General features: G+C 38.8%; 1 protein-coding gene across 4 annotated transcripts in view; it reads left to right on the top strand.

Moving 5' to 3' along the window:
• Nucleotides 1-12,293, top strand: part of rbfox2 (RNA binding fox-1 homolog 2) — a 30,820-nt gene extending 18,527 nt beyond the window's left edge. For 2 of the 4 annotated variants that reach the window (XM_077718210.1, XM_077718213.1), the window contains 10 exons: nt 335-499; nt 880-933; nt 1,009-1,101; nt 4,128-4,215; nt 4,732-4,788; nt 4,876-5,026; nt 5,450-5,495; nt 7,844-7,935; nt 8,138-8,210; nt 8,774-12,293. In XM_077718210.1, the coding sequence (XP_077574336.1) occupies nt 335-499; nt 880-933; nt 1,009-1,101; nt 4,128-4,215; nt 4,732-4,788; nt 4,876-5,026; nt 5,450-5,495; nt 7,844-7,935; nt 8,138-8,210; nt 8,774-8,818 (864 nt within the window). In that variant the 3' untranslated portion in view covers nt 8,819-12,293. Of the gene's footprint in view, nt 1-334; nt 500-879; nt 934-1,008; nt 1,102-4,127; nt 4,216-4,731; nt 4,789-4,875; nt 5,027-5,449; nt 5,496-5,829; nt 5,867-7,843; nt 7,936-8,137; nt 8,211-8,773 lie in introns of all 4 variants that reach the window. The other 2 variants (XM_077718212.1, XM_077718211.1) reach the window with 2 other exon arrangements.
• Nucleotides 12,294-12,679: the final 386 nt, after the last annotated feature.

Raw genomic sequence — 12,679 nt, 5'->3', positions numbered from 1 at the left:
CAAAGCTGACTACATAAGCACTCCACACACACACATCACATTTCTGTTCAGAAACAGTGATTTCTCTCATAAATGCAACACTATTTTGTTCTCATTGTCGTCAAAATATCAGCTCTAACCTAATTGTTTTTTCTTTCTACTCATAAAAACACAGCTAAAACCTGGTTGAATTGTGCCCCATCTACAATTTCCTAATAAGATCAATGTCATTGTGTGACTTTAAGCAATATTTACTATTCTATATACATTGGGACAACAACGCATGGGTGAATTGGTAAATGCATGTATTTACTGACTGTTCTGTTCTCTTCTCTCCCTCATTCCGTCTGCCTAGCAGTCAGACGGTTCCTCTCAGATTGATGGCCAGTCAGGCATGGGAGGAGGAGGTGGCGGGGGGAGCATCGGAGATGATTCAGACGCCAAGGGGACACCCAAACGCCTTCACGTGTCCAACATTCCCTTCCGCTTCCGAGACCCTGACCTGCGGCAGATGTTTGGGGTATGCAAGTCTGAATTATTCACCCTTATTTGGCCGCCCCCCTTTCCACTCTGCATCACCACATGACAAATCACTTTGGAATCCTCCAGCCTATTTGCCGATGCATGTTTCCGTACCTTCTTTCCAAATCCTCCTTCATTCTTGTTACCTCCAATAACCCCGATATTTTAGTCCGTGTGCCTTTTCAACGTTTAAACGAGAGGTGTCCTTTGTCAAATCTGCCCACGCGCATACATAAAGAAGACATACTGGCAGCAATGACTGGGTTCTGGCACACAGCCAGTTCCACCCTATGCTTGAACAGTGCTGACACCTCGTGTTGAGATAAGGAACCAAGACACTTTGGTCACATAGATTTTTCCTTGTTTCTTTTGTTGCAGCAATATGGCAAGATTCTTGATGTCGAGATCATTTTTAACGAGAGAGGATCCAAGGTATGTCACGAGAAGGAACAATTTTGATTTTCCTAGAAAATAAAGACCAAATTCAGAAGCTGCCTTCCATTGCAGGGCTTCGGTTTCGTAACATTCGAGACGAGTGCCGATGCAGAACGGGCCCGAGAGAAGCTTCATGGTACACTGGTGGAAGGACGTAAGATTGAGGTAACTTGACCGTACTTTCCTCTTGTATTTCATTTTCTAGACGGTCATTTTTCTCCCTTTGTACTCCCTTCATATCCAATGAGAATGAAGCATTTGGCGTTTTCCGGGTGGCTGTCGCGTGGTCAAATCTAACCCGTCTGCCTTCACTCTAGCATGGTGCGACAGTGCACACGCTGGCTACTGCGTGGACAGCACTTCTCGTTGACGTTTTACTCTTGCTCCTCTTGTTCAATGTCATGCACTTCTTTAAAGCTGTGTGGTTTGCAAAGCATGCTGGGTGATGGGGGCAGCACGACAGGCATGGCCAACGGGGAGACGCGGTGGCTGACGATATCCGCTTCTCTCGCAAGCATGGAGGACTTTGGTTGTTTTTTTTTCTCTCCTCCCTGCACATTTCCATCATCACTCCATCCTTGACACAATGAGTGGCTATTATTGTGTTCTGGTTGAGTGGAGGGGCTAGTTATTAGCCGTTAGTGAAAATATTGCTTGCTGGTGTTGGAGTTTAATGAATGCTGCATGGATGGGGGTCATGATGTTAGACGGTGTTAATTACATTGGTTCTTAAAAGCTGTATGCATGGCGAGGGCCAGTGTTTGGAAATGGGAGAGGTGTGGTGTCATTTTCTGTATGATGCTTTCAAAGACTGTCTGACACAAGTGTTGCATCCACCACAAAAAAAACAGGTTGCGGTTTTATTTTTAGTTTGCCGTTGCCAGCATGAGCTCAGGTTTTTTGTGGCAAGTTGTTTTGAAGCTCAAATGCATTTGACTTTTTGCTTTTGTCGTATATTTTACTTGTTCAATTAGTAGATTTCCTTTGCATGGTTGTAAATGGATGTACAAATGGAAGGCACGTTATCATCTCCCCCCCTTTTCCTGTCCCTCTTTTTCCACTCTTCTTCACCATGCCAGTCAATTTGTCTGTCACTTTGTCTGTGTCGACCCCCCCAAAACACCTGTTTTTTCTTATTCTTCTTTCCTGTCAAATGATCTAAATCACATTATGGCGAAGAAATAAGAATGATTTGAAACTTTATCTCACTTTCCCTCCCCCAATTAGTGTTTGAATTAGTTTTCCTATTGTACTTAATAAATGACTGTGTGTGTGTGTCGTGGTTTTAGAGTGGCTGGATTGGCTTGGTCGATGTAGGCGACTGTTTACATGTGACATCACTTCCTTTTTCCTCTTTAATAGGTGATTTGTTGTTATAACCGTTGATTTCTTTCAATTGTTTTCCTTTTATTTTTATTTACTTTGCTCATCATTTCTTTCTTACACATTTTCTCTATTTCCCTGATGATTTTTGTATGTTGTTGTTGTTGTTGTCAGTCTCCACGGTAACTGCTCGCGTGTCCTCACGCCGTTCCCCCGCCAACGGTAAGTTGTGTACATGGCATCATCTTTTGAATGAAACCTCTCCCCCCCACCCTCACCTCATCCGCCCTAATTGGAACAAATAAAAGGCACCTAAATGAGAGCCCCCGGGCGATTGATTGAGAGGTCCTGATTGGCTAATTCTGTGATTGTTTTGGGAGGTGGAGAATGAAACGATTGGAAGATTAGCAATTGACCGCATGGCATTAATGAAGGCCACCTATGTAACTGAATGTACGGTATCTATCTGCAAGTGCAACAACTATGACCTGCAGCACTTCTTATGCATTCATTCCAGTCACCTCTCTAACTGCATTGATCTCCAGAGCTGTGTATCCTGCATGGTTTACTCGTTTCTTTCTTCTCGCTTTCTGTTTCAGCGTTTGTATGACATCATCTGATTCTGTCGTTACTTTCTCATTTTCCAGCTAGTTTCTGCATTGTGGCACTTAAGTGGGACAGCATGCTGAAGCATGAGTGTTGCGTTAGCTGTCGTGAAACGGATAGTGCTGGTGTATTTTATGTAGCAGCTGATCATCACTTTGTGTGCATCCCCTCTCTACCCTGCAGATAGTTAGAGAAGGACGACACGAGGATGAGATGTAGACAGAAAGTGGGTGCGTTCAAATTGAGTCCACTATTAAATGAAGAGTTTTTTAAAGGCTTTTGAATGGACCAGTTAGCCCCGTCGTGTTCTTTTCCTGATCTCCTTGATTGCCCCTTTTTGACCGGTTTGGTTCTGATGGTGTGTGTTGGTTGTGTGCTACGAGGTCTATCTATCGTGTGGCACTGACTGGGATGCCTGGCAGTGTTTCACAACAGTTTGTTTTGATTTTATTTGGGTTTTTTTCCCCTCCATTCTGGAATGACTTTTGCATTCACCCACTTTTTAATTTTATTTTTTATTTCTCCTTCAAAATCTCAATTCACCACGTGATCTGTCTTCCATGTCTATGTAGTTTCTGTACATTTTGACGTTTCATCTTCTCTACTTTGTATATGTTCTGTGTATTTTCATGTGGACTGGCTCCATCACCTGCATACTTCCTACCTTTCTGTCTCTCCTCTTGCTGTTTTTTTTTTCTCTGTACAATGCGAACGGGTGGCTGCCTGCCTTTTTTGGATTGCTATGTTGCTGCCTCGATGTTTGCTTAATGGCTCATGCTCACCTCTGCTGATGTAAGATGCTCTTGATTGGCTGTATGTATTTTTGTGGTTAAATTATTTTTTGTTTTCTTTTGCATTGTGCCCAACTGATGACTCTGCTGCTTAATTCCCCTTCTTCCCCCTCCTTCCCTTTTCAAAGGTATAGCCGTGCAATAATCATGGATTTCCTTTTTTGAATGCTGTTTTTTCTGAAATAATTGCTTTTTTGTGCCTTTTTGGTTGTGTTTTTTTGTTTACAAACTGCTTGACGACTTGACAGGATCCTTGTTTTAAGTGTCTCTCCTTCAAGAAAAAAATGCATGCATCAATTACATTAGAGCTCATCAACAGAATTAACCAATACAAGAGATAATTGTGACTGAATAAAATGCAACTCATGACATTGAATTCACTTAAAAGTTGACTTGAAATACTGTACATTTAGTATTGATTTTACAAATGGGTTCAAATTGAGTGAACAATATATTTTTTCCTCTGTTTAGGTCAACAATGCTACAGCAAGAGTGATGACTAACAAGAAGTTGACGACACCGTACTCCAATGGAGAGGGTCTTGCAGCTCTGCCCTATGGTATTAACTTTTACACTATGGATTTCATAATCAGTCATATACACCATGTATTTAGAAATCAATCATCTACACTGATAATTCAGATCCATCTAAACACTTTATATGTATTGAAAAACATTCAGTTTTGACTGACACTGTTAAAAGGTGTTAAATTAGTACTGTTGGTGCTATGGGCGTTGATAAATGTCCAACCATGTGGTTGTTTTTTTATCCGTAAACATCTAATTTTGCTTTATAAAAAAATACATAGTTCCAAAGTTACAAAATAGTCCAACTTTTTGGGTCCAATTCACATTTATAGTTACATTTCTTTTAGACAACAGTAATATAACATGAAATAACCTAATTTATACAATTTGATTACTGGAGTCACAAATATAATAATTTCTGATAGTTTTGGGACGGTATTAGTGTTTACCAAGTGGTCCATTATATCATTTCATATCAAAAACAAAAATGTGTGTGGTTGTTCAGTGATTTTGATGAAATTAACTTTGTGATTAATGTTTTCTATAGCCGGCTGGAAGTTAAGTCCTGTAATGGGAGCGATGTACAGTCCTGAGCTCTACACAGGTAAAATTGATGATTTGAGATTTTTCATGTTAGACTTTTGATGTTGATTCTATCAAAACTCTGCTTGTTTTTTTTTTTTTAAATCAGTGCCAGGGTTTCCCTATCCGGCAGCGGCGGCCGCAGCTGCTTCCACGGCTGCGGCGGCCTTTCGCGGTGCTCATCTGCGTGGTCGTGCACGACCCGTCTACAGTGCGGTCAGAGCGGCTGTGCCACAACCTGCAATCCCCACCTACCCTGGGTGAGTGAACACCTCTCATTGCCGAATCCTAGAATTGAATGCATGTTTCAACAAAATCGATTGATTTATGTTATGCCTTTGCTGAGCGCAAAAACAACTTTTTATATTGCTAAACTACTAAAAAAAATAGTGTGCTCACTAAAGTGAGTAGCTAAAGTAACACTAGTGTCTCATTGGTGATTTGTATACATTTAGGTGGTGTTGTTTTTCTTGCATGTTGCACGGTGTGTATTAATTTCACCTTTCTTTCTCTTCTACCTTTTCACAACTTATTTTGGAAACAAAATCTTCTTACATTGGCCACGTGGTGGCACATCACACCACTTAAAAAAAATAAAACAAAAAAAAAAATCTCCACCCCGGATTTGTTTCCACCCCCCACCACTATTCCCCCCCTTTCTTCGCTCTTTTCATCTCTCTCAGTGTGATGGCCTATCAGGATGGTTTTTACAGTGCTGCTGATCTTTATGTAAGTATAAGCTTCAAAACACAGGCTCCCTCACCCTTTCTTCCCTATGTTCCAACCCTTCTTGCTTGTGGGTTTTTGTGTGACAATGGTACAGACCAAACCCATCATGACATGCACTCTTGAGTGTTTTCAACTTGACTCCAATCCTCATTCTATAAAGGGCAATGATGCCATCCAAAGAAATTGCGCATAATGCGTGCACATTAAGGAGTCTTTTCCTGTAGGGTTTGCCTCTGTGCTTTTGTGAGTTGTGTACCATTACAATTATGAGTGCGTAATGGTGTGTGCGTGTGTGTGAACAGGTTGACAAGAGTTGTTTCTGTTCTCTCTGTAGACTAGTGTTTCAGGACATTAGTGGCAGATTGCCTCAGGTAGGGTTGACACTCTCCATGAGAGAGCCAGTGTGCATCCTCCTCCTCGTCTCCAATGACTGCGTGCTGCTAGACATTTTTTTACCATCTGAGATTGAGATGCCTTTTCTGTCCTTTACTAACTCACTGAATTCTGACAAGGGTGGAGTTACGGAAGGGGGAGAAAATATTTTGCTGAAGGTTTAAAGTGGCTATTTATGTGGACGATTTACAGGAATTTTATTCTTAGGATAAAAAAATTGCAGCGTTTATAGATTTATTTCCTTTATTTAGGGCTTGCATTACCATTTACTACAACAAGGCAAGTGGAAAATAATTTGGCCAAGTAAATAGTTTCTATGCTTGCCGCCATGCTAAGGAGAAACTTTGGATGATAAAAAAATGGCGTCAAAAGCTCAGGCTTTGATGAGCATATATATATATATATTATATATCCAATACCCCCAACAACAAAAAATATTTTTTGGGATTTTGTAGGTTAAGGTTATGGCTATAAAAGAGAAAGATAAATGGAAATAAATAGTACATACCCTTATGGTAGTATGAGAGCACTGCATCTGCCACCCACCTTTATGTTTAGTTTTTTCCAACCTTGATTTTTTTATGTTCCTTTCATGCTGGTGTCCCTGACTTTAAGAGAAATTTAAAGTTATTGAATGAGTATTTTGCCTGTGTATTTTTAGACCTCACATTGATTTACTCATTTATTTAAATAAGAGTAAATTACAGAGTCCCAGATTTGAATCTCCTACAAGGATCTTTTATATCTAGAGGGAAATTATAGATAACAGTTTGTATTGATGTAATAGTAAACACAAAATAAGTCAAAGATAATGATAATTGCATTTTAAGATGTCAAAGCATGTAGGAGTCCATTAACATGATATAATTGCTTTTCTTTAGCCTCAACATTTTTTAAGAATAGAAGAAAAATGTGAAAAAAACAACCCATAATAATACTAAAGTTGTTGAAGCTCTATATGTTTTTCATTTAACAAAAAGATACACCAGTGAAATTAAGGCAGGGAAAGAATTGAGTGCAATGATGACGCTAAAACGTCAAAAGATTGAGGTGTTCTGTAATTATTCAGGTGATCAGTTGATTCAGACCCCTTCCAGGAGTCTCCCTATGTTTCACTTTGTGGCATGCTAACTATAATGAGTGTCAGCATGCACATGTAATGTACTTAAGAGGCTGACCCACCCCAAGCCTTAGGCTCCTTCACCCTCACATTTAAGTGATCTTTTTGAAATTTCTCAAGCCTATCTTTTCCTCATTATTTCTCCGTTAACCTCTTCTTCAATTCCTTCCTGTATGACATTCTGTCATTGCCCCTCCTTCCCCTTTCCTCCGCGTGTCCAATCTAAAATCTTTGAGAGGCAAACGGGCGTGCTCTGAATGCGGGGAATTTACTATTACTGATCTTTTAGTTAGAATGCAGCAGTCTGTATTGATGGGGGGATGTTTGGCCTTATAAAGTTCATATGGGAGTCTCGAGAAAAGCATGTTGTTGTCTGTGATTGGTCACTGGGCCTCTTGAGGTTGCTTTATCTGTGTGTGTGTGTGTGTGTGTGTGTGTGTGTGTGAGATTGAGAAATGCACAACTATAGTGTTTTTGTCTAGTGTGCAAATGACTTCTTTCCATCCGTTTGCTTTTCTTTAACTTGTTTTTTTGTAGGGTCACATATCCAGAGCTTTTCTCTCTCCATGCCCAACCTAATGCGGTATGAGTGGTTTTTTTTTAAGGGGGTTAGTCATGGAGGAAGCAAGCCACCTAGAGCCTGAGCTACATTCTTGTGAATGCTGCACCAGATTAGTCTTTTGCTGACTGTCTGCTTTTTAATCTTTCATTTTTTCCCTCATGCTGTAACCCCATAGTTCACTTGTTTCTTCTTCACTTCCCATCGTTTGCAAGAGTTCTAACAAGCCTCTTTTTATGCCAATCGTCCTTCCTTCTTTCTCTTGCCTCATCACAGGGAGGCTACGCTACGTACCGGTATGCACAGCCGACCGCCGTAGCGACACCTGCAGCGGCAGCAGCGGCGGCGGCAGCAGCTTACAGTGACAGGTGAGTCCACACATTGGTGTTCCAAAACTCAGTTAACCTCAAGAAAGCTACCGACATGCACATTGAATGAGTTTCTGTCTACTGTCAGGCTTTGTAGACAATCATGGTGCTGATGTGAGCTGGTTTGGGTTATTTGCTGTGTCGATTTGTAAAAAAAAAGAAAAAAAAGAATGAAAATGTTGCTTTTCTTTTTCTCATGAAGCTATGGACGAGTCTACACAGCTGACCCCTACCATGCTGCACTTGCTCCCACTGCCTACGGTGTTGGAGCTATGGTAAGAAATTCTCTTGAAACTAGTAATGTCGAACTCAGCGATTTCGTCCAGTGCAAAAAAATAGTGATTTCCTTAACAAAGACAACCAAAATGGGTAATTGAGCTTTTCAATCTATTTAACAAATTATAGCAAAAAATCTAAATATTTGTAAAAGTGAAGTCAAGTCCAAATTTTTGCAAGACACTTGAAGTACGGTAATTGTTTTAGCAGGCCATATTAAGTTATGTTGTAGGTAAAATCTTATACAATCTTTATAATAATTTTCATTTGAATCTCACTATAAGTACTAAATTATTTTAAAGGACTGTGCAATTGAGTTAAAACTTATTAAATTATTTGATTTTGTCAACAAGAATGATCACATAATATTCATTTTAAAAAATCCCACGTATATATTTGAAAAGATTTTTATATATATATTCAACAATTTGAATACACAATCTGACTGCTAAGAAAATATAGTGTCTGATGTTTGAGTTTCACTATAAAATTTGATTATTCATTTGCATTTTATGCTTGCCTATAGACCTATACTTTACTAAATAATTGTCATTATCCACAGGCCACGCTGTATAGGGGGGGCTACAGTAGATTCACCCCTTATTAAGACACTACATTTCGCTGGAGCTCTTGCAGCCGGTTATTCCGAAAGTGCTCCATCTGTTGTTGTGAAAATGGTCTGCACCCAGTTTGGAGTCCACCATGCAAAGTTCCCATCCCACCAAACGGCCCATGTTTTCTTATACACAAAGAAATATAGGAATGCTGTCTCAAAGACTAATGAGAAGAAACACTACAAAAAGAAAACACGGCAAAAATAGCCACCTTCCCTTATTGCACGCCTGTATTATAGTCCCGCTTCTCAGTCCTTCCACACTCAACCGCACAAGACTTGCGATGGAGCCCAGAGTTCTTCCAAAGGCTGTTTACGTTTACCTTGAATCTTTTGTCAGCCATTTTTGAGAATGGCGTTTACGTACGTCCAAACTCAACCGTGACAGTCAGAGGCTAGAAAACGCTTAATGATGGATTGTTCCTAAATGTGACTGGATAGTAGAGGAGAAAATCCCCCCCACTGTGCTCTGGCTGGCAGAAAGACTGACATGGCAGCTCGGAAAAAAACGACTGAAAGCTGAGGAGGGAGGTTCACTCCCACTGGTCCTTACCTCAAGTTTTCTCAGTATATACAGAAATGGTGAACCTTTAAATTATGATATGCAAATGAATTAGTCTAGTGATAAAGTTACCAAATTTATAATCATTGGAATTTTAATCTTGCTTTTTTTTTGGGTGGTCCTGGGGGCTCAACTTTTAGCTCCATTTCATTAGCTTGGTTGCATCTCAACATATTCTTACCAGAATTTAGTCAAGTAAGGGTAGTTTTTTTTTTTAAACTATTGGAATGGCAGATACTTTATTACGGTTAAGGCTTTTTCTTTGGTATCAGTTGCTTCTTTTGAAGATAAAAACATTTCATCTGCAGATAAAAACCTGATGATATATTATGATAGATATGTATTAGAGAAAATATAATATTGTTTTATACAGGTGCACTCATTGAAGATTAGGCTCATGTTGTGCTGTCTCTGGACAACAGGTGTCTTTAATTTTCAGGACAATATTAAATTGTCTTTTGCACTCTGCAAGCCAAACAGCATCTACTCTTAAATTTCTACTTCAAATATATCCATAAATGATGCCATATTCGCCATCGACATGGTGTTTGTTGCAGAAGAATGTTTGCCTTGTCATTAGACACATAGTTAAAGTAATTACTCTATTTGGGTTGAGGGGACAAAACAGGGAATTATTTGAGCTGCGCCAATTTGTTTCAAATTTTTGCGTGTATGGCTTTTATTTAAGTGAAGGCTACAACCATTTTTTAAAATTTTTTTTTGCTTTTAGGGTATTTTTCAAATCTTCAAAAGTTACTTTCAAGCAAACTACAGTTTGGCTTTTACTAATTACAACTTCATTTTCTATGGGATTTTACTCATCCCTCATTAGAAGATATTGAGGCCATATGGTAGAACTGAAATTACACATCTGTACATGCACTATTTTGCCTGTTGGCCATATTCCATAGAAATACAATAGTTCTGGCATGGAATGTCACTACTACACGCCACATGCGCTGCTACATGCAAAAGTGCGACACTATTGACAGCATGTTCATTTGTGTAGGGTTTTGTTTTTTGCATAAAATCTACTATGTCAAATATTCACCATGTAGATATCAGAGTTTTCTTTAAAACTCTGTTACTAATGACCAACTCCAACACTGATTAAGTCTTCCTGAAAAATAAATAGTAGGTAATTGTGAGAGAGAGAGAGATTCATTCGCATTAATGAGAGAAAAAAATATTTAAATGCAAAACATTACTATTGTGCATATTTCGATACTATTGTATTCTATATTTCCAAATGTGGCTTTTGTTTTTGTTCCAAAGATTTGTAGAAAGCACATTTTTCGGAATATGTATAGATATATTATCTTTATTAATGTCATAATCCTTGATGATCATGTTGCTGTATATTTACTTTGTGTTCTTTTTTATATCAGCAAGTATTGTTCCTCCTAAAATGTGTGAGTCCATTTCAAGCATTTTTTTTATTTGAATTTTTATTTTAAGTGAACCTATATATAAATCATACCAAGAAGAGAACTAAAGGTATGCATGTAAAACTTTCAGACTTTTTTGTTTGTATGTTTTGAGCTGAATAAGCATGATATTTTACCGTACATTACAATACAACATACCGTATGTTATTTGCTGCATTTCTACGTTTTCAGGTGACTTAAGTGAACCTTTCAATAGTGCTAGTTTGGTTTAGTACAATGTTGCATTTCAAGAAAAAGTTGCATTTCAAGTGAGCAAGTCTGCGCACATCAGGTTGTTTCAAATTGTATGTAAAATGTGACAGATTTGTCATTTATTTTTTGTTTGTTTTCATATACAGTGGTACCTCTACTTAGGAACGTCATTCATACCAGAAGTGGTTTCATAATGTAAACTTTTCCCAAGTAGCGTGGCATTTTCATCCATTTCAAGGTTCTCAATGCTTCTCCTTAAACCCTTTTAAAAATGATAAATCTATACCCGTTTTATGTGAAATAAATAAAAGAGGAAAAAATTATAAAGCCGTTAAAATGAATAAGGCATTTTCGATGGAGTATAGAAGTGCATTGCCAAGTAAAGTTGGTGGTGGGTGGGTGAGAGAAGAGGAGGAAAACATGTGACAGCTGAGAAAACACGGTAGACAGGTGCGTGAACTCAAAACTCAAACTTGTGTTACATTTAATGAAGTATGGATCCAACAGCAATTGCCATAGATGAAAATAAATTCCAGGATACTACAAGTGTTTACCTTTTCCCGAATATTGGAGATTTTGCATTTCGTACCTTGAATTTTTTTCCCTCTCCTACAATCATATTTTTCCATTGAGATGTTTCGTAACCTGATTTTTGTTTTAAGTCGAAGTTTTTTAAGTAGATGTACCACTGTGTATGTGTATTTTTTTTTTTTTAATGGCTCACTAATCTTTATAAATATTTTCATTCAACTCTAGAGTATGTGCTGGTTGAAACACAAAGCAACATGGACTAGCCAAAGATGCTGACAAGTCCTCATCATTCTAGTTAAGCAATTGCAAAATACTTTTTGGGGCCCAGTCAGCCAAGGCATGGATAAACCAGCATGAGCGATACGTATCAAGTAACAAAAGAAAAAAAAGGACGTTTTGCATGAATCTTGTGTCTTTCGTATTTGACGTCTGAGACATTTTCCGCATTCCTCACTATTTAAATCAAAGCCAAGACTGATGACAGCTGGCAGTCAGGAGCTTGAGAATATTAGAATGGCAAGCTGTAGATAAGAAAAAAATATGGCAGCTTGTATTTGCCATGGTTCCCCCTGCCACTCTTTTTTAGTGATAATTAAAAGCGACCCCTCGACATCAGATTCTTTGGGTCCTCCGACCTCTACCCCAACCCTTGCACCCTGTTTGACTGCCATTGATGGTTTTTGTTTATTATTGTCTGTCCATTTAAAATGTTTTATATAAAACTGTTTTGTTGTGATATGGCTCTTGTCCTTTTTGTTATTGTTTAGATTTCCTGTCAAGGGTGGCCAAGTCCGGTCCTGGAAAGCCCCTATCCAGTCTGTTTTCCATATCTCCCTCATCTACCACACCTGAATCAAATGATCAACTCATCACCAAGCTGTTCAGAAGCTTCATACCAATCCCAATTATTTGATTCAGGTGTGTTGATTGAGGGGCTCTCAAGCACTGGACTTGGCCACCCCATGCCTCTCGTTTTGTCAAACTGAGACAAATGAAGCTACCTTGGTTGATGAATACATTTCACATTAATACTGTAAAAGGCAATTATTTCATTTACAGCTAAAGATCTCTTCTACCTGCTCCCTGGGCCTGCACGGATTCTCTCCAGGTAATCCGATTTCC

The sequence above is a fragment of the Stigmatopora nigra genome, chromosome 6 (genome assembly GCF_051989575.1).
Source record: "Stigmatopora nigra isolate UIUO_SnigA chromosome 6, RoL_Snig_1.1, whole genome shotgun sequence".
Lineage (NCBI taxonomy): Eukaryota > Metazoa > Chordata > Actinopteri > Syngnathiformes > Syngnathidae > Stigmatopora > Stigmatopora nigra.
Note: the sequence above shows the minus strand (reverse complement) of the source record. Positions and strands in the feature narration are given on the sequence as shown.